The sequence below is a fragment of the Pelecanus crispus genome, chromosome 12 (genome assembly GCF_030463565.1).
Source record: "Pelecanus crispus isolate bPelCri1 chromosome 12, bPelCri1.pri, whole genome shotgun sequence".
Lineage (NCBI taxonomy): Eukaryota > Metazoa > Chordata > Aves > Pelecaniformes > Pelecanidae > Pelecanus > Pelecanus crispus.
In genome coordinates, this window is record NC_134654.1 from 12,849,515 (window position 1) to 12,875,378 (window position 25,864).

At 50.3% G+C, this 25,864-nt stretch overlaps 1 protein-coding gene across 1 annotated transcript in view; it reads left to right on the forward strand.

The window, feature by feature from the left end:
* Positions 1-25,864, forward strand: part of RNF43 (ring finger protein 43) — a 58,494-nt gene that overhangs the window by 26,359 nt on the left and 6,271 nt on the right. Inside the window, exons 2-8 of the mRNA XM_075720059.1 lie at positions 15,907-16,029; positions 20,332-20,406; positions 21,722-21,853; positions 22,379-22,480; positions 23,147-23,302; positions 23,750-23,852; positions 24,321-25,841. Coding sequence (XP_075576174.1) covers positions 15,907-16,029; positions 20,332-20,406; positions 21,722-21,853; positions 22,379-22,480; positions 23,147-23,302; positions 23,750-23,852; positions 24,321-25,841 — 2,212 coding nt within the window. The remainder of the gene's footprint in view (positions 1-15,906; positions 16,030-20,331; positions 20,407-21,721; positions 21,854-22,378; positions 22,481-23,146; positions 23,303-23,749; positions 23,853-24,320; positions 25,842-25,864) is intronic.

A 25,864-nucleotide genomic window follows, 5' to 3' on the forward strand; every position in this document is an offset into this window, starting at 1 on the left:
ACATGGAGTAGAGGGGCTAGCAACCTCAGGCTGGGCAGCAAAACTGTTTTGAGTTATCTGACCATACTTCAGGCTTTTGTAAAGCAGCTGTTGCTTCCCTTTGCAGTACAAATGTCCCTGCCTGGGTCTGTGGTGGTGGAGTCAATATTTTTTAGAGAAAGATGGAAGAGTGGGCTCAGGAGCTTGACTGGTTTTCTTGGCTTCCATGAATGTGTCCAGAAGCTGGTGAGTTTGGAAAGGAATTTTTTTGTGCTTACGAAAGGCAGTTTTTAAATGTCAAAGTTGAAAGTACTTTTCCTTAGCAAAAAAATCACCACCAAGCCATCCAGAACTGGCTGGACACACAACCATCTGAGCAGCTGGGCTGAGTCCATGGCATTTTGTAGGACATTTTTAGGGCTTTAAAGGCAGCCCCATCTTCATGTTGTTCATCTTCTAGCCAGGAGCACACACTGAACAACACACAACAGCCTTTGAGCTGTTTGTGTCAGAATTGTTTACTTATCTTAATTTTAAAACACATCCACGTAATCGGAGGGATTGTCACATCATGATGCTCTGAAAGTGTCCTTTGGCACTTGATTTACAACAGCTAAATAGCAATGGGGTCAGTGGCCAGCTGGCCACCGAAGCAGGAAACTGAATGACAACAAGAATACATAGTGTTTCATGGAGCTGGAGTGTCTGACAGTGCTAGAAGCTGTGAGGACAGATCAGCCTCCAGAATATCAACCATGGTTCTCAATGGTTGCTCAGCTATCTGCCAGCAGTGATGGTCATGGGAGCAAATGGCGTATGGATTCATACACCCTCCCCACGCATACATGGCCCCTGCAGGAGCAGAGCATTGTATTGCCCACTAACATGATGATTTTTGCTGAGGATGGAAGGAATGATTGATACAGTTGTACAAAAGTGGCATCTCTGCAGGTTTCCAAAGAATGAGAAACAGCCATCCTTGGACAGATCTCTAGGAGAAGCAACAGTGTTTGGGAATTCCCCAAACCCTGGTAGCAGAAGTGATTGATGCGAGCTGTGAGATTATAGGATTGGTAAATGAGAAATACTGTTTGGGCTGTTAGCTTGCCCATGCTGTGAGGGGTGCTCGTGATTAACAGCACTGTCATTTTGTGTGTGCCAGAAGAATGGCAGGCACTTTGCAGACATAAGGACTTGATCAGAGACATGGGAAGAAAGCTCAGGCCAAGAAGAGCGGGAAGGAGGGGCTGTGGCACTCTTGATGTCAATTAGATTCAACAAAGAAGGTCACTTCCAGACTATTTTTTGGTATTAGAGGAGGATTTGAATGCTTCTCCAGGAAAAGTACCACCCTCACTACCCCACAGCAGTTTGTCCAAGTTGACCTCAGTGGATTCCTGCCAAAAACACCTGTGAACAATAATGACTTGTTAATGATTTATCCCTGTGTTCTCAAGTGCTGCACTGATTCCTAATACAACAGAAACCATCGAAGCAGTGCTCTGGCACGCTTTAAGGTTTTGGCTACAATGTCTTTTTGTCCTTACACAGTGACAGTGGTGCAGATTGCATGAGGAAACCAAGGGCTTGGTGTATTGGGCAGTGTAAACGCACGTTGTTCAGTGTAACGTTAGGGAGTATTGGTGGGAAAATCAACTGAATTGTACTGGGAGAGAAATCAACTGAGCTGCAACGAAGGATTGCCCCTTCCAGAGTTTGCAGACCATCATGAATGGACAGCAGTTTCCATGTAGTAACATCAATGCCAGCAAGGTGCAGCTATATGGAGAGTTTACTTTCTGCAAAGAGAGCTGCAAATTCATATTGTGTGCACCAGGCATGGCCCTGGCGATGGGAGCTGTGGGAACAAGCTCTCTTCTTCCCTGGGAGATGGGCACCTGCCATTTTCACAGGCCATCAGTTCTGAAGTATGACGTCTTATGGCATGGAGGGATGAGTTACAACATTAAAAAGCTATTCTCTGTGCTGCCAGCATGGCTGTGTAATAAACCCTTGATCAGACATCCTGCCTCAGTGAGGGGGAGCACAGCAAGATCAAAAGCAGCAGACACAGAAGGAGAATCTGTGATTGCAACAACCACCTCCACCTTTCAGAACCAGGAGAAAAGGCAATCAAGCCTAGGAACCGGAGTCTGCATGAGTCAACCCAAGGTGTAGATTGCTGATTTTACAAAATGTGGTGTAGTTTTATCACTGAGCAGCCATATCAGGAGCTCTAGACAGCGCTAGACCCTCTTTTCCAGTGGTCTTTCTCTGGCAGGGACCACTGTCATTGTTAAGAAAAAAGCAGAAAAAAAAGCAGAATTGGTAGGTGTCAGGCTGGCAGCTCCGTTCATCATGTCTCATAATCTGCAATAACCAGAGATGAGAGAGAGAGACTTCCCTCCTGTAAGCAGAAGGGCTTTTCTCCTTTCTGAACTTGTTTTAGTCCTAACTACTGTGACTCCAAATGTCCTTGTTATCCTGGCACTCATCCTCCTTTTGGGTCTCTGTCCCCTCTCAAGGAGACGCGGGTTTATGAGAGTTGGATCCTCCAGTGGAGGTGATGTCACAACTAACCTACTTTCACTGACTCAAACAAATGGTCTGTGAATGGCTCCCTTCCTGTTTTGCAGAGCGAAAAAAGCTGTTATAACTCAGTCGGTCTGTACCATTTTAAAGTAACGTTTGGTCAGATTATTGGGTGGTCTTGAGTAAAGACAGTGGATAGGTAATCTTGTATTGGATCACATTCTGTTGAGCAGGGAAGTTATTTCACTTTCTGCCCCATTTGTCCTTGAATCTGCATATTTGCAGCTCCGTGCTGCTCTGAACACTGCAGCAGAGGTGGCTGAAAACGGAAATTTCTTCACCTTTTTGGCCTCAGCCTCTTGAGTACTGGGCCAAGAGCTGTGTCATCCTTGTCCCTAAGAACCTCCACGTGGAGACATGCCCTTTGGTGATGAATGCTGGAGTCTTCAGAGCCTCCCAACAGGCTGAAACTAAGGGGAAGAGTTTTGTGCTTACCTGCTTCAAGCTCCTTTCAGCGTGCCAGCCCAGCTCTTTGAAAGTCTGTGATATCTTCAGTTGCTGGACTCCCCAGGATGCAAGCTTGGTTACATGCAGCAAGGATGGTAATAATCAAAGGTGCATCTCCGAGCTAACAGAGATTCCACTGGAAGTGTCCTGTGAGAGTAGCTTCAGTCAAAAAAAAATAGTTATTGACTTAGCTGAAATCCTTTGTGGAGTTCATTTACAGAGGATGTTGCAGAAGAAAGTATAAATGGGCAAAAAGGGAACGAAGCATGTTTGTGAAATCTTTCAGGCTGTTAACCACCCTGCTCTGTATACGTCCTCCAGATCAGTAACTCCCCAGCTTCTGCAGGACACTGGAAAGATATAAAAAGTGGAAGATCACTCTTTGAGTGATCTCTGCTGGCTTGTGAGAGACGGGTCACAGGGTTACATCAATTTTGCGTCTGACCCCATGTGCCTGTGCCAAAATTCTCATTTCTGCTCAGCATCTGAAGACATCAGTGAAATAAATTTTCAAACAATTCCAACTTTGCTGTTTAAACTGGTGCAACTTTGTGTGACCATGCGTTGTGTGGCCTTAAAAAGAGCACATGCATGTACGTTGGAAGGGGAAGGCGGTAAAAGAGCCAGGACTGTGACCCAGACTCCCCATCTTTTGTGCCTCCTGTAGCAGCTGATGAGCTCAGCATCCCCAGGAGCCCGGAGCTGCATTCTCGGCATTCCTGCAGCTCCTTAGATGTCAGTGATGTCATCGATAGCAGCCAGGGAATTGTGGATCCCAGAGGGCCTGAACTCATGTCTTAGCAAGTAAGCGTAGGAGGAACCAATTTTTGTAGTATACTGCACTGTACTAGCAAGTTTTGTTGACCCAAATCACAGCAAATATATCTGCATCTACATTTGTCTCCTGGCAATACTACAACATCCAACAAGAGAGATACCTGTGTCCTTCACCAACCACTTTCCCATACCTATTTAAAAAAACCTACATCTGAGCAATAAAACAATGGGAAGCTGGTATGGTATGTGATTGAAAAGTAAGTAATTTATTCCTTTAGCTATTCAATCTTCGCCCTTATTCCTGGGACCTGCTGACATACATCGTATTTCAAGCACACAGTTGGCACCACGTGAAGGTATCAGCCCTTCTCTGGAAAGCGTCCCTTGGAAACTCCATCTCTTGTCAGCCTGCAAAAGAGATGCTTTTGCATTTTCTGTGCAGGACAAAATGCCTTGTTTTGGGAACACAGGAGCAAAATGTTAGCATAAATTTTCATACTTTTATTATCTGGCCTTTTCTACAAAGAGCTTTTTTTTGGATGGTGGCACACTAGCACTGCTCCAGCCTCCTGGTAGGCATGGGATGCATCAGTTCATGTTGCTGGTGTAGCTGGGAGTTTTAAACCCTGGGCTGGACTGAAACAGGTTTTTTAACAATGTTCTGTGGATACCTTGACGCCATGGTAGCTCGGTCTGCAGATGGTCTAGTGAACAGTATTAAATAGCATTTTACAGGCTAAAGTTCAGTGGTAAGGCAGACTGATGGTCCATGAGGCATGTTTCTATCTGAAATGGTGATTTTAAATTTTTTTTCTAGTTGTATTTAGGAAGTTGCCTCTGACAACAAACTTCCAGGAGCAATGCACAGTGTAGAGATTAGCTTCTGCTCTCAATGAGCCTCCCCAGGTTTCTGCGGGTGCAGGAGTGTCGGTAGGATGGAGCCGTCCTCTGCAGCTGCGGTATTTCCTGCCTCGGAAGTAGTTTGCTCTGTAGCCTCAGTGCTGCTTGAATGTGGCTCTGTGTTACTCAGCTGTAATTAGAGCAGCTTGCCAGTTCTTGATTTCATTCCTTCTTTTCAATGGGATTTCCAGACTTGGTGCAGTTTGCCCCAGAGAGCTGGGGCTTGTTTTCTAACCCAAATCTAGCCAGACCTTATACCTACACCTGCATTTTTCCAGCTACAAATAACAATGGAAGTGATTTTATCTAATCTCCCACCACCTGGTTTGTTCTTGTCCACAATCTTAGGCATGAGGGTGTTGGAAACGTTTTTGGCAGGAGTAGCTTTAAGCTGTGTAACCACCAGCATTAACAACCACCCAAGCTACACGTAAAGAACGAGGTATGGATGGCAGCGACCTCATGCAGGGAGGGAAACCTGGACAGCCAGAGCTTGTGGGCTGTGTGGTGTCATCTAATGAAGTCTGGAAGCCAGCACAAGCAAAGCCCTAGATGATGTCCTGCAGGGAAGAGCCCACCCTGCATGGACCCATGGGGCACAAGGGGCTTTAGGAATCTCTTGGGTGTTCCCATGTCTCTACGTGACTTGGCAGCGGGTCCGCAGGACACCTCACCAGAGCAGATCTGTGACTTCTTAGCTTGGGTTTCATGATCGAGCGCCGAAGGCCCCTCCTCTACGCCGGCATTTTGGCGCTGTGCTTTGGAAGGACTCCAGGCCAGCAGTGAAGGGCTCTTTGATAATATCTGATGGGCGGGTAAGAATTTTGGGCAGCAGCCAAGGTACACATTGCCTGTAATCGTTAACTCAGTCTGTAAACAGTTCAAACGGCACTGAAGAGGCCGTCAGTTATTACATTAGGGAAAAGCCTTTCATCTCCCCGCTCAGAAGCCAGCCGTACAGTACTGCCCCTGCTGAGCCGACTAGCTGCAGGTCTGCAGGCAGGGCAGGCAGTGCAGGCAGTGCTTGGTCATACAATGAGCGCCGCACTGAATGGCTGACCTTCAAACCTTCGGCGCTGAAGCAATAACTAAATCATTAGTTTCCTTTTGTTCTGCACCTGGCTGAGGCAGTGGAGCCCAGAGATATTCAAAGGGGAGGGGATCAGGCAATGTTCCCCCTGGGGCGCAGCGCCAGCCGGGAAGGCTCAGCAGGGGTGACTCCTCCAGCCCATGCCCAAAGCCTGCAGCTTTTCCCTGGTTAGCACAGGTTTATGTGCAATCGTGACAAATGCCCATATTTCCCTTGTGACGAGACAAGGCTTCCCTGGAACATTGCTGAATGGCCATATTGGTGGTTCAGGTCCACGTCAAGGCCCTGCAATCTCCAAGCAATGGTGGAGGCAACACTGCTGCTGAGCTTCATCTTCTGAAGAGTCCTAGAGGATTCCCTAGTCCACGTCAACCTTGGAAGAGCCCTATGGTCTCCTTCAAGGAGCAGCTCAGCCCTCCTGGAGATGTGTGACGCTTCAGAAGCAATTATGGCATAATCTGCCCCAAGGAGAATTTCCTTGTCAGTCTTTGCTCTTCTAGATCTGTTATCTCCTTTCTAGAAAAGCAAGAATGCTCTTTCTGGCATCCATTTTCAAGGCTTTAACTTTGAAACCCACTGTAGAAATTTGCTGGTTGAGGAAGTGATACTCCAGTCTCTGTGGTAAAGTGATCTGGGTTTGGATGAGTCTTTGTATCTGGCCCATCACTGCAGAGTTGCTTTTAGGGTCAGAGCTGTCTCCTATAAAGGTGCTTGACATATCGGTTGTGGAAGACCTCATATGTCTGTGCCACCCCTAAGTTGGTCCCAAGTGACAATACAGCTTTGTGCTTTGAGTGGTAGGAAGGATGCCACTGGGCTGCCGTGCTGTCTGCACAGCTTGGGTTTTGTCAGTGCTTTGAGCTGTTGCTGAGGGGCAAGACTTGCATGAGTTTTGTGGAATAGTTTTAACCTCCAAACCACTGTCAGCACAGTGCAGAAGGTCATTGTGTAAGAGGGCCTTGAAGTATGGAAATTGCCAGGGGCATTGTCCCCCAGAGTGAGGACAAGTTGAGCCCTCTAAGGTGTATGAGGTGAGCAGGTTAACATGGGTTGGATGCTGTTCATTGGGTTTTGAATCCAGACTGCTTGCAGTGTGCTTGAAGGCAGCAGGACTGTGAGCTGTTCTCCCATGACTTGGGCCAGCTTGCCTTTACTTTCATTTAGTGGTGTGAGTCAGGGCTGACCAGAGAGCCTCCCTTTGCCTTTGATATTCCAAAATGGATGTGTGGACCAGAGAGAGAGTTTAACCAGACGTCATGATGAAACTTTGCCAAAAATTTCATTGTTGGCCCATACTGTCATCACGGTGGCTGTGCTAGAAGAAGTGACACTTGCTTCCCCTGTGTGTGACCTCTCTGTCCATAGGAGAGCAGACTTCAGCAGAGCTCTCAGTAGGACAGTGAGGTGTGTAGCGAGCGTTTTCTCCAACACCATGGCCATGCTTGTGCAATTAGGCGGAAAAGATCCAGACATAGTGACTCACCTAAACCATCTAATCCTGCACATATGATAATCAAATAAACATCCCTCTTGGGGTTCAGCACTTCTCTTTGTTACTCACCAGCTTTGTAATGAAAAGGAGGAGATGCAGTTATTGATTAGGGACTGATTTGTTGTATCAAACCCTTGGGCACTGCTGACCCTTGAGACAGGCCAAAGATAGTGAAGCTCATGAGCACTCCTAAGGGAACAAGCACAGGAGTATTTCATTGGCAGCTTGTAGATCCTTTGTCTCTTCTCCCACCTCTTGCCATGCCTTCAGGGGACTCCGATGGTTGTCTGAGCTATTCGCACATTGAGGTAGGACCTGAGTCTCTCTAAGAATAATGTGTTTGTTATCAGTGAATGTGTTTGTCTGTGACTCACATGTGGGTAAGGTGTGTTTGCTGTTATAACAGCTCTTGAAACTTTATGCAGGTAAATTAAAAAGCCCCATATCCTGATGGCTAACCTTCATGCCCAGGAGTCATGGAAGCGGCAATTTTTCCTCAGGCCCCTTGACACTCTGCCATTCTCTTCCTTTTCCAACCAGCCATTTCCATCTTCTTTGCGGTTAACATCCACTTCATCTCCCCATCTCATCCCTCCTCATTCTCCTATGTCCTTCCAGCAGCTTCCCACAGCACTTTTCAGCTCTGCTGTAGCTGCATGCCAGCTTCCTGGCAGCATCTCCTGTACCTTTAGTAGCGTCCCCTCATTCCTGCTGCTGTGTCTGTGAGTAGAGTGACAGCTACATAGCAGAGTGATCTTGGTGTAAGAGCTCTGTTGAGCTGATAGAGCTGAAGGGTTAAGATAAACTGGGAAGAGCCTCTGTTATACAGGAATAAAGACGTTCATGCAGCGTGAGGGCTGGGGGAGACGGGAGGAGGAGGATCTGGTGACTGGGGTGTCCCAGCAGGGCAGCGTAGCTGGCAGGAGCATTTTTCAGGCTTGCCCTGTGCCATGGAAGCACAGCACTGCCCCGCATCGCAGACTGAGCGTGCTAAGGGCCGTCAGTGCTTCAGTGACACAGCGTGTAACTGAGAAGACAGGGGAAGTGCACATACCCTGTTCCACCCTGGCCATGCAGAGGTCCCCGGAGGTTTCCCTGGTGCCAGCAGTTGTGACAGTGTCTGTGCTCTGACACTTCTGGGAGATGCACCATGCAGGTGCACATCTGGCTTTCAGAGCTGGTACATCTGCCCTGCTCCTTCCTACGGCAATCCTATTGCTGGTTCCCTGTCTCCACCTCCTGATAGACACCAACAGAGGATCTTGCCCAGTAATTCTCACAGCAAGGCCAGTGTTAGCAGCAAAGATGGGGAGGAGGGTAGTAGAGCACTTCTGCTTGTGCTTTTGAAGCCTATGAAGTAATATCATTTATTTAGCTCAGAGCCTCACTGACAGACTTCTAGCAGGGAAGAGGGTGTATTGAGCCAGACATTGATATCCACAAATATAGAAATGCCCGTATTCTGCCCTCACGAGCTCATGCTCTGTGACAGTGACATGGCACAACTGGGTGAAGCAAGCAGGTCAGTGGGGAGTGAACATCTCTGAACAAGAAGGAGACATGGCACGGTGATGCCCGAGGTGCTGTGTACCCTCAAAAGGCCACTGTTTGCTGTGCTTTAGGCTCCTTGCTTATCTCCTCGCTGCTGCCCCGATTCTTTCTGTTTTGTCATGTAGCTCACCTGTGAAGGAGCTTTTCCAACAAGGCATTTCCATCCACTGCAGACTGTGGCACCAGTGGCGCATGCAAAATGCTCCTGGCATGAGCTGCAGCTGCGGGGGTGGAGGGGCTTGCTGTCCTTAACAAAATCATTGCATGTTTGTCCTGGCCCTGCATGCTTGACTATTCCCTCCAAGTCTTGTGTGGGATTCAACCTGCTGGCATGCCTGTGAGGGGGAGGACAGGAGAACTGGTGCTGGGTCACAACCAGAAGTCACACAGCTGTCCCTCATAGGTAAGGCAGCAGCTGGCTCTGCTAATGTTCTGCAAGAGCCCACAGGGTGGAAGAAGCCTTCCTGGCTCTCTGGTGCTGACCATAATCTCAGCTTTATTCTAATATTTGGTTTCTAGCCCAAATATTTGTGGCAAAAGTCTTCCAGCAGGGGGGTGAGTGTGCAGCCCGTGGTGCTGCCTGGTGAGTGCCCACACGGGTTCACCAGACCCGGGGCAGAACCCCCATATCTGCACTTTCCCTGTGCAGCCCCAAAATGTGCAGGGAACAGGTGAATACCAAGTGATGCTCCTCTGCAGCTCCCTGGCTGCTGGCAGGCTGTGCTCAGTGATGGCCTGAGCCAGGTCTGGCATCCGCATCTTTGCACTTAACAGCTCTTCGTGGTCTTTTGTTCCATGAATTCTCCATATTTTTAATGATTTTATGTAGCTCTAACATATCCCATAAGCTGGAGAATTCTTGTTCACTTAATCTCTTGTACAGAAATAGTGCTGTCTCTTTAAGATGGAGTGAGCAGGGCTTCTTGTAATATTCAAGATGTTGACACACTGCAGCTTTATCTAGTAGATTTTCTGTTTTTAATTTATTTTTTACAGTAATACCTAACTGTCTGTTTGCCTTTTGACTGCTTTTGGTGATTCAACAACGGTTTCCATAAAACTCCCCACAGTGACTCCAAGATATTTCCTGTTCATTAACAGCTAACCTAGAGCTCATCCCTGTGTACAATAGCTAGATATGTTTTTTCATATTTGCATTTTTTAACATCTTTTATCAGTCCATCACTCAGTATCATGATTTGCAGCCAGTTTTAATATTTACCAACTTGAATATTTATGTATTACTGAAAAACTCATCCACTTCACCATTACTCTCATTTTCCAAGTCTTTGTGAATATTTGGACAACACAGTTTACTTCTGGGACTGTCCTGGTAAGTTCACTCCATTGTAAAGGCTGACCTGCTTTTTTTTCTCTTCTTAGTTCTGGAATGACCCTGGGTAGTACTGCATGATATTCTGTCATCTTCCATAGCCTTGACCTTGTAGGAAAACAGACGAGGAGTATGGCATTAACTGAACTACTTTTATTCCCACACTTGCTGACTGCTTTGAGGAACCCTGTGGGTCTGTGAAGCATCACTCTCCTTTTCCAGAGCACTGTTAGTTCTTCCCATCTCTTCATTATGCTGGTTTTTTACTTTTTTTTTTTGACAGGGAAGTCAGGAGTATCGATTTGCCATTCCCTGCATTGCTCTCAACTTCTTCAAATTCAGCTTGGTATTTGCTACCTACAATTTTTCTGGTAATGTGGTCAATTCAGTGATGAGTTATATGTTGGTGTTAACAGTTCACCAGTTTAGTCCACAGTTTTTCTAGAGCCCTTTGGTGAACACTCTCTTGTCCTGTTCTTTTCCTCTCTTGTCCATGCCAACCTTTTACTGGTTGATAATAAAATTTTTACTGCACTTCAAATCAATCCTTTTGACTCATCCCCCATGAAGGAAGGGTATGAAGTACTCTGTGTTCCCTTACAGAGAAAACTGAGGCTGTCAGGGACTTTGCTTCTTTGAGTCCTTTTTCAGCCCTTGTCCCTAAAGACTCTTTTGTGAACAGAAATATTTAAATGGTTCTTGGAAAAAAAAAAAAGGCGGATAATCCCTTTTCCGTGGGCATAGCTGATTCAGTGAGAATTAATGGGCTTAGACTGCAGCAAAATTGATTCAGATGTGGTATTAGAAAATACGTTCTGGTGTCAAGGAGAAGGCAGCCCTGGAGTGGGTGAGGAGTCTCCCTTTTTGGAGGTCTCAAAAACAGGTCGAGCGAGTGTCTCTGAGGAATGTTTTAGGTCTGGCTGATCCTGCCTTCAGGCAGCAATGTGGGCTAGATGACCTCTCAGGGTCATCTTTTTTTTCTACTGTTTTATAAATGAAGCCCCCAAGTGAGAATTGAGCACCTCTCTATGCCTGGCTTTCCTGGGTCCTTTCCATGTCCCCTCCATTTCTGCAGGGGAGCTCCTGGCTGCTCAGTACAACCTGTGAGTCATGCTGGCACGGTGGGAGGGACAGGTTGGTGTGGAGATAGCGGGTCTAGTAGGAATAAAGCAGGAAAGATGGCAAGGATAAGTTAGAAAAGAGAAAGTATTTTAGGAGAGGTGGTGTGGACAGAAAAGGTGGAAAAGAAGGAGATGCCGTAGGGTAAGAAACAGGGAAAAAAAAGTGGTAGCAAGCACCTAGGGATGCAGAGGAGCTCTGCATCCTGTTGAAGGGCTGACAGGAGGGATGTGGTGACATGGAGAGAGGGAGTGACAAAGCCAGGAGTTTCACAGGTCTGATTGACAGTGCGTGAGCCAGGGTATGGGCAGAGCTGGCAGGGCTGAATTGACCAAGACCAGGTCCAAACCCTGTCCCTAATCCCTGACCCTAATCCCAACCCCACCTCTGGGATCCCAGCAGCATAGAGCCAGGCAGGAATCGTTGTGGGAGAAGGGTCTGGCAGAGCATCAATGTGGCTTTAAACAGGGAAGCCCCAGCTGGGGCAGCACTGCAGGATCCAGCATAATGCCCATCAAGGCCCTTCTGATGACCAGGAGTCCCCAGCAGCAGGGAGTGCTGGTTCAGGACCATAGGTGGGATTTAGGCAACATGCACAAGACCTCTTTGATTTTGGATATGAACGTACCTCCTCTCTCCAGTGACTGGATTTTGCCTGTCCTTTGTGGGTACAGTTGTGCCCTGGCAGGAATGCCCGAGGCAAAGGACCCTTGCTTGGCCAGGGAGGATGGGCATCCCAGAGGGAAAGAGGAAAAGACCACAGTACCCAGTCTTAATAGAAAATCAAAGGGAAGGTTTTGGTGCATTCATCAGCAGGTCTTCTCCAGATTTACCAACTGGGTCCCCCTCCAGAACAGCTGCCAGCGTGTTATATATGCTCCCCACGCTCATTTGGAGCTGCAGAAGCTTAGCTTGTTGCTCGTATTCCCAGTGTTTATCATTAATGCTGCAATCAGGACCGGCCATCCTCGTCACAGAGAGGCTGCTCCGTGCTCAGCACGCAGGACTGTCCCTTGCCTTGTAGAGTCACTGCCCCAGGAATGCCACAGCACCCCAAGCCATTCCCACCCACAGCTGTTGGACACAGTTCCAAGCAGTGCTGGGAGGTGCGACTTCTTCCCCAGTGCCAGCAGCCTGGGCTTCTTCAGGCTCTGGGAGCAACCCAGTGAAGGCACGATAACGCTAGCCGGAAGGTTATCTCTGAATTATTAGAAGTATCACAAGACATGCTCTTTGCATTTCCTGTTTTATGTTTTTCTGCGATTATTAAAATGATACATTAACCAAAACTGGAGAACTCCCAGTCAAGCAAACAAAATGTAAAAGTAATGACATTGCCTGTTAAAGCCATCGGGATCACAAGCACTTCAATGCCATGCTGGTCTTGGTGGGGGCAGTACCTGTTGTTGCTCAGGTGAAGCACGGGGTTATTTGGGAGCCTTCCCTGAGTGCTCCCAAGGCATAACAGATTGGATTGCTTCCCCGGAAACCTGAATTTCTAGAGTTTATGGTGCTTGGCTTGGTACAATTGCACTCTCTCTAGTGTCTTTAAGTCTGAAGTCTAAATTAGATAGCATTTTGACATTTTTCTTCTAATACCACTATGGATTAAAGAGGAAGACCCCAAGAGAAAGATGGATGAGGGACTGCCAGTCAAAGGCACGCAGCAGTTCATCAGTGCTGAACTACCCTGTGCAGTATTTTAAAGCATAGCAGGTTATGTCTTAGCTCATACTCATGATGCCATCTCTTACACCTCAGTCTCTGAGCTCCTGAAGGTTAGGTGAGAGTCTGGGGTTTGATTTCTTTATGCCCTTGTGACCGTAGGTGTTACCTACCTCAAAATCTAGGCAATTTGCAAATGTCTGTGGTTGTGGGTTTGTTGTTGTGTTTTTTGGTTTTGTTTTTTTTTTTTTTAATCCTCACCATTTTAACTCGCTTTCATGGTTTTGTAAGCCCTATTCTTGTTTTGTAGCCCAAGACTTAGTGCTACAACGATTTTGTAGTGCCTTCTGATTTTGTAGTGTTGGGGTGCTTGTGCATTTGGAATTAGTGCCGGGTTGTATCACAGCACGGGCTGCACAAAACCACCCCTATGACTGCCAGCAGCGTGCCTCGCACTTTTCTAACCGTGCGATCAAAGGGGCAACATCTGCAAATTACCCTCCTGGGGAAACTCCGATGCCTGCGGGGTCAGCGTAGGCGCAGGAGGGCAGCCAGCATGGGGGGCTGCTCGGGGATGGGGGATAACGGAGCTGTGGTCCCCGGCAGGAGCCTCCACCAGGCTCCTGCCGGGCTCCGGGGGGACCGCAGAAGGGAGAGGAGCGGCCCTGGAGCAGCTCCCCGGTGGATGCCCCGCAGCCCCCCGCCGGGCTCCGCCTGTGAGCTCGGCGGGGAGGGGCAGGATCCGGCCAAGAGCCCCACCAAGCGGTGGCAGCTCCTGTTGCAGCCCCGGAGTTGGGGTGAAGACCGGCGTCTCTTGGCCCCGGGGACGGTGGCTCTGAGCTGGCGGGGAGATGCGGGGCAGGGTGGTCCAGCCGGCACCTGGACCAGCTCCGAAGACGCAGACCCAGCCAGCTTTAGCGCAGTCCACTCCGACCTCTCTGGCTGCAGAGGCTCTGACAGGCAGAGCTCTCCTCTCCCTGTGCCCAGGACAGCCAACGAGGACATTTTGCAGTGAGGGGATGTGCTGCTTGTCTCCTTGAGTTTTTGAAGGCTTCCATACATCTGGCTGCATCTGAGAAAATCGCCTACACTCCTTTATTGTCGGCAGGGAGAAATGGGCACGGTGCATCTCCTGAAGGACTTGACTAAAAAAAGCCCGGGTGAGTCGTGCTTCCTGGAAGGACTTGTTCCTGTGACCTGCTCAGACATTAAAAGGTGACATGGGCATGTCTGAAGTTAGGTGAAATGAGACCCATTCTCCCTCTCCCCCACAGCTGGATTTCTGCAATAAGCAGCTGGCAGGGAGGAGGAAACATCATCTGGCTGTTTCCCAGCCTGCCCCGTTCCCCAGCTCCTGCCAGCCGTGTGCTGAGGGGTGAGCCCACATCTCTGCATGCCCCAGGTCCATGCCTGAGGATGGGAGCAACGCTGCCTCGCAGGTCCTGGGGCAGCATGGGCATGGCCAAGTGTGGATGGAGAGCAAGGGGTGTCCCTGGGCTGCTCTGACAATTCCTCCCCCTGTTTTTAAATCTGCCAAGACAACAGCCTTTTTTTTCACAGCACTGGGATGCTGTTGCAGGATTACCTGCAGGGTAGGCAAGGCTTCTGGGCATGCTTCTGGATGGACACCAGATACAAAGCCTGCCTTAATCCTCCTGGTTTATAATGTTGAACTTGCTTGCTTGTTTCCCACACTTCCACACACCAATGCAGTAACAAAAGCTGTCCAGCAACTTTAGTATTTACAGGCTTTTCTATACCATAACCTGTGTGCATCATACACCACAATGTAGTCACAGAGGAGGAGGCCAGATGGCTTTTATAGAAGAGCTGGGGGGGGGCTCATCTTGGATGAGACTCCCAAGAGGGAACCAACAGCTGAATTGCAGTTTCCTTCAACCTCCTGCCACCCAGCACAAGACCATTGTCACTCCACTGCTAGACTGGAAAATCAGAGGCAATTACACACTTTCCAGGCAGGGATCAGAGCAGTGCTCAGTGGATGTTATCATGGTGGTGAACGCACAGGAATGAGGTGCAGCCATTGGCAGCAGGTACTGCCCGTCCGAGCTCTGCCCCAGTGGCAGGACAGGCTCACCACCAGTGAACTTGACCACCGAAATCCAAACGGAGTGCCACTGATAGGAGTGAGCTCCACAGCTTGTGTCCCTGTAACACGCTGGGCATACCGTATCCCCTTCTGTGGGATGTTCTGCAGAGGTGTGTACCCAGACCCGGTGCCTCCACCCTGTCCCGTCTCAGCTCCCCGCTGCCAGCCGTTGGCTCAAGCTGATGAACATTTTTCCAGGACTCACTGGGGATGTGGTTACTGGGATCTTTTCCTCTCCCTTCTCATTCCTGGTACTTCTCTACCAGGTTTCAGGTTTTTTGACTCCTTCCTTTGGCTTCTCCTTTGCAAATTTTCATAAAGTTGTTGAGTTTGGTGGCTGAGAAACAAGAATTGCTGAATCTTTGAGGGCATAAGAAGTTTGCTTTTGTTGTGGTCCCCCAGAGGGCTGGCAGGGAGCAAGCTGGCTGCAGGCAGAGAGTCCTGCAGCCTGAGGATGCTGGCAGTCCTTGCAGCACCAGGGCCTGTGCTGTTGGGACGCTTTGTCCCAGTAGTCAAGGGCTGTGGTCTCACAGGCTGCTCTGGCTTTCCGTGTCTGTGACTGGGACAAAGTCAGACCTGAGTGCAGCCACCAGAAAGGTAGAAACTCCACCTTTCTCTGGGACATTTTCCTGGTGGACCAGAACACTGACAGTGATTTGCTTCTTGTGGTGTTCAAAGCCTCACTGACACTCAGACTGGGCCATGGGATGTAGCAGAGGTGGTGATGCCCACCACAGGGGTGTCCTATACCCTCTGGGCAGGTCCTTAAGGCAGTGTTTGCGGTGGGCTTGAGCCACCCTTTGCAGTGCTGAGCCCCAGGATCTGAGTTTCCCTTTGCTTTTGTCCTGCAGTCCCACCCGCTGTCCCTGTGCAACACCAGTGAGGATGAACACACCGAATCAGGATTCATCACCATTGTCAAGCTTGAACAGCCGGATCGGGATCCCAACCCTTGCCTGTCACTGGCTAACAAGGTAGGTGCAAAAATGCCCCCAATGGCACCAATCTGGGAAGTGAAACCCATGATGCAGGAAAGAGTTGAGAGCAGGAGGAGGTGGCGGGGTAGGAAAGAGCTGTTGGAAAGTGGAGAAAAGGACAAGGACAGAGCAGGGTCCTTGGCAAAAGGGGTCCTTTGGGAGAGACACTGTGCCAGACATCCCCAGTCTGGCAACACCCATCCCTCCTTATTTTTTGGACTGCCTGCCTTTGTAAAAGTTGTGGAGTTTTCCCTAACCTGACTGCTCTAGGACAGCTCAGACCTTTCCCCAGCATCCTGCACACTTTACTGCCTGGCAGCCTCATGCCCCTCCTGTTTTGCAGCCTCCCCTTGCTTGACGGCCTGTTGGGGGAATTTGTGTTTCCCAGTATCCTCTGTCCTGTGGGAAAACATGGACACAGAAAACATCTTCTGTGATCCTGTCTTTGAAAAAAATACTGTAATACTTCACTGGACAAGGCACGTGAAGAATTAGTGCTGAGCAATTCAGACAAACGCAAACCAGATGAACTAGCAGTGGGACATGACTCCTTAACAGCACGAGCCACCATCCACCCTACAAAGGGATGGGAGATCTTGGAGATCTTTGCATCAGGTCTCCTGTGAGAGAGGTACCTTAGTGAAACAGCAGTTACTGTGTCAAAAGCTGAGGTCACTGGTACAATTCTCTGGTAATAAGGAAGTCAGGTAGGAACGAGGGTCATTTTAAGCCTTAAAATCTTTGTGTCTCTGATAAAGTCGCATGGGTAAGGCTAACATTAGCTTTTTCTTCAGTGGTTCACTGCATCCTTTTATTGTCTCTGTACTAAATGTTGTGTTATTTTCCACAAGCACTGTACAAACATTAAAAAAACCTTCTTTAGCTCTTTTTGGCTTTATCTGGATTGCATTCAGGTGGTGCCGCCCTTCTTTCTGTTTTCTGCGGGTAGTGCCATGCTGGGGATGGGGACAGGGTCCTTTTCTGTCCTCCCTGCAGCCTGGCTGAAGAGGACAGGCAAAACTTGTACCAAGCAGTTGTTCCTGCACAGCAGGTTTTTTTTGAAGATGCTGTGGCAACAAAAACAAGGAAAGGGATGTGATGCTGTGATGGATTTGCCACCTTGGCACTGCTTCCCCCAAGCTGTATGGGCAGCCAGGCAGCAATGCCTATCCCTTTCTGGACCAGGGTGGAAGCCTAAGTTTGGTTTGCTGCTGCTCTGGACCTGATGCCAGCTGTTAGCACAAGCCAGTGTGCTGGAGTTACCCACCTCCTATCAGTTGCCCCGCATCTGGAAAATGGCCTGGTCCCACCTGTGGGTGTTAGTGATGCACAAGGATGGTGGGATAAAGAGTGAACCCAAGGGCTTCCAGTGCAGCTTGTGATAGACATGAGAGCAAGGGGTCTGCAGGTGCCTTAGGGAGCACAGCTAGTTACTCCAACTCTCTCATGTCCATCCAGACGTGGCCATCTTGGTATAGTGATCCCAGGCTGCCATATCTCACAGGGGAGGATGCTGGGGCAGCAATGGTTGGTTTGGTCAGTGCAGCTACTGTGGAGGATCTTGAACGGGAGGAAGGAGCAGTTTCAAAGACTCATCTTCCACTTAAGAACCTAAAAGGTTTAAAAACTGTTTTGCTAGTTTCGTCCTTAATCTTTAAGTCTGTGATCACCGTACTGGAAGTACTAGCGTGTTACTGAGTCCAGGGGTTTTCTGAGGAAGGTCTGCACAGGGAGGACAAGACATGGTGCATTGCTGCACTGTGGTCATCCTCACTATCCTTGATCCCTTCTCCAGGACCACTGACCCCCTCAAAGCAAATAAACCCCTCAGTTCATTGCCATGCTCATGACTTGACAGAGTGACAGTTCACTGGCCTTTAGTCATCATTGCTTTGTTACCAGAGCTGAATCCAACACTGGATTTTGAGATCCAGCTGAATATGACATTGGTTGCCATCCTGCCTGCGGGTATTCCTGCTCCATGATCTCACCCAGGGAGGCTCACAGCTCTTCTCCCCCCAGAGAGGACTAGTTTAGCCATGAAATACAGTCAGATGCTCCTTAAGCTGGCCACATCACCAGGCCCTGCCTTGTACCTTGGTTCCTCCATCCCCCTGCAATTGCTGTCTCACTGCTTCTCCATCCTCCTGAAGCCTCTGCCAAGCTCCTTCCCTCCAACATCATACATCAACATCTCTTCCCCAAAATCTCTGGACAACGCTTCTCCTCAAGAGCAGGGATGTAGCTGTGGGATGTCCTGTCGTTCGCTGGAGCAGGAGGCTTGTTTTCTTGGCACGTGTTTCTTGCGGTAGAGCTTTGCGTGTTGAATTGCAGCACTATATCAATGATGATAAAAATAGCCACATGCAATGTGTTATCATAACCTCTGCTTTAGCTGTCACCCAACCAAGCAGTGCATACCAACAACCCCATCCAGCCCAGCATGAGGATAACTCCACCAGCCACCTGATGCACTTTTCTGCTTCTCCTCTCTTAAATTCTAGCACTGCTTCAGCATCCAAAGCTAAAACCAGTAGGGAAGGTGTTTGGTCTGCAAGGGGAGAGGAAGGCGTGGAAAATACCTCTGGAATCAATTCAAAGGGATTTATTTTTCTTTCTGATGCATCATTTGTCATTTTTTTGGTGTATTTTTGATTGCAAGTCTGGTTGACAGACTGCTGAAACCTCCTAAATCATTCTGTAAATACATATTTGCACCAAAAGTGTTTCAGTCCTCATAAAGGGAGGTCAGCTATGCCATGTGGCTGAAGAGATCCGATGCGAAGACAACAAGCACTCAGAAAATGATTGCAGCAAACAGGTTGTGAATAGCTTGAACAAAAGTTGTGTCCTTTGCAACAGGAGTCAGAAGGATGTTGGGAAGAGTCGCTTGTCCAGGCTCAGTTGCTTGTTTCCCTATCATCGGTGTCTTTAGCAGGATAAAATCTTTGTAGAGCTGTTCATTGTTCATCAAAGCTTGACTGGCTCCAATGGGTGGAAGTCACTACCTGAAAGTCCTGTTTCTTCTTCGGTGCTGGCAAACGCTGAGGCTTCTTTGATCCCAGGCAGGACCCCAGTCTCTGATCCCTGCCCTGAGCCTCTGATCCCACTTTTCCAGCTTCCTCATCTGGTATACCAAACCCAAGAGTGTCAAATACTATTAGCAACTCAGAGCATTCAGCCCTGCCTCCATGGTCTTCCCGACTATCTGCACCTCCATTCACATCCTCATCCCTGTCCCCAGAGCCAGGCACCCAGCTTCTCCCCCCACAAGGTGCGTGGAGGTGACCAGCACCTGTGAGCAAGGGATGGAGCTGAACCTGCTGTGCCGTTGCTTGCTGTGCCAGGAATGCCCCTTCCCTTCACTCAGCCAGTGCCCTGCGTTTGATACTGCAGCTGGGAAGCGGCGGCACTGACCTCTGGCCCCTGAGCTGGGGTTTGGCAATGCAGCGGGTAAACTGCTGCAGCAGCTCCGGCAGCTTCCTGTTTGCACAGGCGCTCGGGGACGCGCAGATCAAAGGGCTCCGCATGAGTAACAGCGGCCCAGCCCTGCACTTTGTTCACGTTCCGTTCCAGTCTCCTTTTCACAAGAGGCTGCCTCTGCCTGCCTGGAGGGCTCAACAGGCTTGGTGGGAGGATGTGGGTGACCCCGCAAGGTCCTCCAGGCAGTGTGCTTTGACCTCACTAGGGTGGCGTGAATACTCATTTGGGTGGGTCTCAAACTGTCCTCCTCCAACCGCAGCAACCAGTGGGTTGTGAAAAGCCATCCCACTCCTAATCCTAGACCAGACCTGCAGCCCAGGCATCGCCTGAGCTTCTCCCTGATGAATGTGGGGGATGGGGACCAGGGAGAGCAGTGTGTACGGGAGTCAGTCATACACAGCCCACGGCTGGTGCAGCCATGGTGAGAAGTGGGGACCTGCAGAGGTTTCTGCTGTCCTGGGATGGGAGGGTTGTGTAGTGGTCAGCAGGGCTAATGGGGCTGCAAATCCAGCTCTGAAGCAAAGGGGCACATGGCACAGACGGCTGGGGAATTTGGTGTTGGTGCAAGCCCACCAACTAATTTGCCTCCCCAACTATAGGGAGAAACCGTCCATGAACCACAGAGCTCTAAAAAGAGCAGGCAGTGCAGCTCAACACAAGTACAGAAATCAAGGTGTAAACTACTTTGTCAATCTAAGCAGCAGGTGCTTCCTTCTCCTGTGAAGAGCCAGGGAGGCAGATACATATCCAAATGGTAGACATTAATACAGATGTACAATACAAAATGTCCACTGAAGCTTCTGTTCTTTTGGACAGGCAAAGCTGGCGGGGGAGCGTGGAGCCCGTGCAATCCTTTTTGACATTACTGATGATGAAAGCGCTGCTGATCAGGTATAAACCCCATTGATATTATCAGCTAAACCACAGTGACCCTGTCCCATGCCAAAATCTGCCCAGGTTGGACCCATCAGCCACCAACATGCAGTGAGAGGTCCCAGGAAGATACTGCAGGTTGGCTTTGAATGTTAGCTCTTACCCAGCTCATCCATGCACACAGACAGCACTTTTCTCTTTTGCTTACTCCATGGCTTGTCCAGATCTCCACACAGCATAAGCAGGCCAGCAGCTTGCGAACAGCGCGTTGCTGCTCTTAAAGGACATTGTCATGTCAGTCGAGCTTTTCTGCCAGGAGCTGGATGCTTCCTCTTGGGGAGTCACAGATTATGCCATCCCATCTAGTACAGACAGCCCTGGTGTACCTTAGGGGAAAGATGATTTCTTGAGTTTTCAAGCCAAAGTTATGGCCACCCTGCTCTGCTGCTGGTGATACTCCTGCTGCAAGTTTAACATTGGTTTAGAGACCTCCAGAGGTCTCTTCCAGCAATACTGCCGTCATCTCTGGAAAGAAATAGGTTCCCCATCAAAATAATCAAGGGATAATGAAAAGCATCCAGCATTAGATAAGAGGACAGAGAGGGAAGCTGGTGCCTGAGCTTATCAAAACTCTGGGCTGACTCCTGCTCGCTGGATCCATCCCTTGTGGTTCTTTCATGCACTTACAACTTAATTTCTGATGCCAGAGAAATGCAGCAGTGAGTGCAGGCCCATGAGGTGATGCTGAGGTTGCTCAGTAAGGATATGGGAAGTGGTTAGTAGGTCAGATGGCCACCCTGATTCAGGTCAGTCTGGAGGAGAGGGCAGACACGGACACTTGCTGAGCCAGCCCATGCCAGGCTGCCTGGACCGTGGTGGAAAACTGCCGGTATGATCAGAAACAAACAGAATGTCCTGCAGATCACAGAGGGAGGAGAGGGAACACTGATGGGTCTCACAGGAAGAGAGGAGGAAGCTTTTCTGTAGTGAAGGCAGCACTCGGCAGTGTTGTTGGCAGTTACCACATGGAAGAGGAGAGACCAAGAACTTTTCACAGGGGCTTGAAAGAGGAGCACAAGAGACACTGAGCAGTGTCCAGCTGTGTATGGGGAGGCACCATTGGAGGAAATGAAGAAAGCCATCCTGAAGAGTTGGCAAAAGAGGAGGAGCTTCCATCTGATTTCATCATAGACGGATAGCACAAGTTTCGGGGAGCAGTCAGTCTCTAAAGTGTGTGCAAGCATCAGGAAGAACCAGATATGCCTGGGGGGCTGGGATAAATCTTGTTTCAGGCTGTTCTGGACCCCCTCTCACTGTGTTTGTTTCTTTACAGCTGAGAAAGCCCAGAGGTCTGAGTCAGCCTGTGGTTCTGATCAGGGGCCATGATGCTGAGCTTCTCATGGGCGTTGTGAACAAGAACAGAGAGGCCCACGTGAAGATAGAGGTCAAGGAGCCACCAGCTTGGGTGAGAGACACACCATTCTCACTGCCTTCTGTATCCTCCCTCCCAAGCTGCTGTGCCATGGAATAGGACTTTCCCAAAGATGCTGAGCTTTCATCCCCAGGGACAGAGATCACAGCCCTTTGCATGAGCTGCCTGTCTGCAGCATTCAGATGACACGCTGCAAATAAAGGCTCAAAAGTGCTTTCAGCTTATTTAGTTTCTTTTGCTTAAACATCATGAGTGAGGCGAGGGATTCCCTGTCTCTTCAGGTGAGACCAAGCCTTGATTTTCTCATCTTGTGCTACCTTAGACCATGGCCTCTAGGGAGCTGAGATGCTGCAAGACAGAGAAACTCCAGTCCTGCTGGAATGTGCAGAAAAGACTGAACCCTTTTTCTTTTACCTGTAAAAAGCCAGGAAGTAGAGCTTGGCCAAGGATCATGTATTCAAAGGCTGATGGTCAGGAAGAGATTGGGATTCCCCTGCCTAGCCTATAATTACCACCCCTGCCACACAAGAGTAATTTCTTTCCTATTTTATCCAACAGCCAGACTATGATGTGTGGATTCTTCTCACGGTGGTCAGCACTGTGGTCGTCATCATTTTGATTTTTGTTGTCCGCACAAAGTGCCAGCTGAACAGGACTCAGGTAGGAATCTCATGGAGCAGATGTGTCTGAGCAAACAGAAACACATGAAGGGCAGGAACAGACACAGTTTGGGAGGGGAAATGTGCCTCTGTGTGAACTGAAGATGTGGCCACATGAGGCAGGAGCGGCCTAGGGATGAGTGGAGTGATCCTGAGATGGGCGGGCAGCATCCCTCATGCAGTGGCCTTGCTCTCCTCTTGCTGCCCCACCAGCACTGCAGCCTGCTGTCCCAGCACCTTTCAGAGCTTGTCCCAGCACCCAAAGCTGCAGAGCTGGCCCACAAGCTCTTGATTTTAACAGTATTGTCTGTATTGGTAAAGAGTGGAAGATTTAGTATTTTTAATAGAAACTAACAAATGAAATAATCGTCTTTCCAGAATCAGATGTATTTCCAGATTTGAGAATACCCCATTTGTCCTATAGAAAGACAAGCCTTTGGGGCTCAAAAATTCAGCACTGCTGAGTGATTTTGAATGCCCAGTGCCAGATGTCTCCTGCTGGTGACAAAGCCTACCCTGGCTAAGTCAGGTTAGACAAAAAGTCACCCTCTGGAAATTAGTATCACCCCCAAATTCCTGATAATCCCATTTTGAAAACAGAAGGGCAATGAGAAGTACGGCAGTGTAAGACTGAGCCTCTCCTTAAAGTGTCCTTTCTCCCTGGCAGGACTCCTTGCAGCAGCAGACCATGCAGGCCATCGGGCAGTTGGCCACGCGCAAGTACCAGGCAAGGTGCCGGCAGGCATCGCGGTGGGACTCAGCCAGCAGCTGCAGTTCAGCCCCGGTCTGTGCGATTTGCCTGGAGGAGTTCAGCGAGGGCCAGGTAGGCTGCAGGCACGGCTGCTAGTTAGCCATGGCTCTGAGCTTCCTGGCTGCAGTCAGGTGGGAACTGTGGTGGGAGTTGAGCAGTCTGGCAGGGGGGGGGGGCACTTGGGATGTTTTCTTCAGCAACTCCTGAGTTGTTGCTGCAGCGTAAAATGTCTATAATACGTCCATGTTGAAACAATGGGACAAAAGTGGGGTTTGCATCTCCAAAGCACTTAGCCTGAAACTCCCCTATTCCTGAGGGCTAGCACCTCTCTGGACATTCACACCTCAGAGCTGGATGCAGTGAGCAGAACCAGAGCTGCCAGGCTGCTGCACAGCCTCCTCCATGCGTTAGACATCTTTCCATCCTATAAGGCTCGCTTCCATCAAGAAGGACCCATCCAGGTCTTGGGACACGGTTCTCCTTGCTCACACTCCTCCTCTTCTCTCCACCTCTCTCTAGGAACTGCGGATCATCTCGTGCTCCCATGAGTTTCACCGGGAGTGTGTTGACCCCTGGCTGCAGCAACACCATACATGTCCGCTTTGCATGTTCAATATTCTTGGTAGGGCTCAGACACATCATTTCGCAGCCAGGGATGGGGTTGGGTGCAGGGGCTGTGCCCAGGAGGTCCATGTACCCTTGCATGATGCATACAGTTGATGCATCAGCAGGAGCATGTGTCTGTGCACATGGGTGTACAGGGTGGTGTGTGCATGGAGAGGGATCCCTGTGTGTGTGAGCCCCCGCGGTGTACAGCAAGTTGCTGGGCTTGGGCTGGGACCTGCACCAAGAGGAGGGGTTTCCAGTCCTGGGACCTGCAGGGAAGGGAGGTGGGATCTGAGGGTCGGGGCAGCAGGGAGGGTGCTGAGTGTGCAGGACCATCAAGACAGTTTGGTGGTGGCAGTGAGGTGTTGCAGGGCACAGGTGGGATGTGGGACCATAGTGGAAGTGCAGTGGAGGCTCGCTGTTGCTGGGGCTACTGCAGCTGAGCTGTGGGACATATGCTGGATGCTCCCTTCTCTGTCCACAGCCAGAGACTCGGATCAGGCCACGGCCACTGGCTCCAGGCTGGCCCCTCGGGACATGGAGCCTGGACGGCGACTCCACCTTTTCCGCCAGCACCCAGGACATGCCCTTTACCACCTCCCACATGCTTATCCTCAGAGGAACCTCAGGAGCTTTCCCCTGGAGCCAGCCCATGGCAACCCCTTCTTCCACTCTCCAGAGCTCTCCCAGCTGGATTTTGGCACCATCCACTACATGCCCTACAGGCCAGCCACCTCCCTGCTCACCTGTGCCCATCCATCCCCCCTGGCCCAAGGCTTGCTGGCCCAGCACCATCCCAACCCCTCGGTGTGCGGGCAGACGCTCCCACCCCACAGGACTTGTTCTCTCCAGCCCCAGCCCCCCTGCCTGGGGCTCAAGACAGCCCTGGCACAGAAGCAGCACCGTGCACCTGCCCTGCGGCGGGGGGTCGGCCATGGGCACCAGCACAACAGCAGCAGCTCTGGGGAGAGCTATCTCACGGAGCACAGTGGGTACCTGGCAGACGGGCCGGGCAGTGACTCCAGCTCAGGGCCCTGCCATGGTTCCTCCAGTGACTCCATGTTGAACTGCACGGACGTCAGTCTGCAGGGCATCCACGGCAGCTGCTCCACTTTCCGCAGCTCCCTCAGCAGCGACTATGACCCCTTTGTGTACTGCAGCTCGGAGGGACCTGCCATGGACAATGGCCAGGAGCAGCCACGGACGCCAAGGGAGATGCGGCCCAGGTCCTTGGACCTGATGGTGCCTGGGGGTGCTGCTCCGGCCAAGCCCCAGGTGCTCAGCCACGTCCACTACCACCACCACCAGCACCATCACTACAGAAGAGATGGGGAGGGTCCACCCGGGCGGGCCGGGCAGGGGCCTGGGCAGCGCAAATCCCGGTACTCTGGGGCCAAGGTTGGCTTCCACAGTGCTCGGACACAAAAGAGGGCTGAGAAAAGCCCTCAGCAGCCTCTGGAAAGCAGTGCTGTGCTACAGGAGGCAGCTCTGGCAGGACAGCCAGCCTGTCCTCAGCAAGGCCGGGAGCCCCCTCATGCCCCCTCCGCTTCTCCAAAGAGATTGGACTTCAGTGTAGATGCCAACAGACCATCAGGAGCAGCTGGTACATCCACTGTCCCGCTGCCCCCAAGACACAGCTTACAGAGCCGTCATCACCGAAGGAAAAGAAAGTGTCCCCTGGAGCCTGAACCTGGTCTCCTGCCCGAGGACTCAGCCTTGCCCAAAGCCTGCGATGCTCACATTCCTCACGGCCATCCCGCTGGCTACCGCTGCTCACCTGAAGTCCAGCCCCTGATCCCAAGCGCTCTCCTGCCCTGCGGCTTGGGCTCTCGGCCACTCTGGAAGTGTTTAGTGCCACAGTCCGGCTCAGAGCTGAAAAAGCAGGAGGAGGGGTTGTCAGGACGGGAGGGAAACTGCACGGTTCCTGCTGATTTCTCAGGGACGGGCACCCCCAGACACAGTCTGAGTCTTCACCTTCACAGCCCGTCTCAGCAGGGTAGTCAGGGTAAGTCGGGTGTTTGCCTCTTC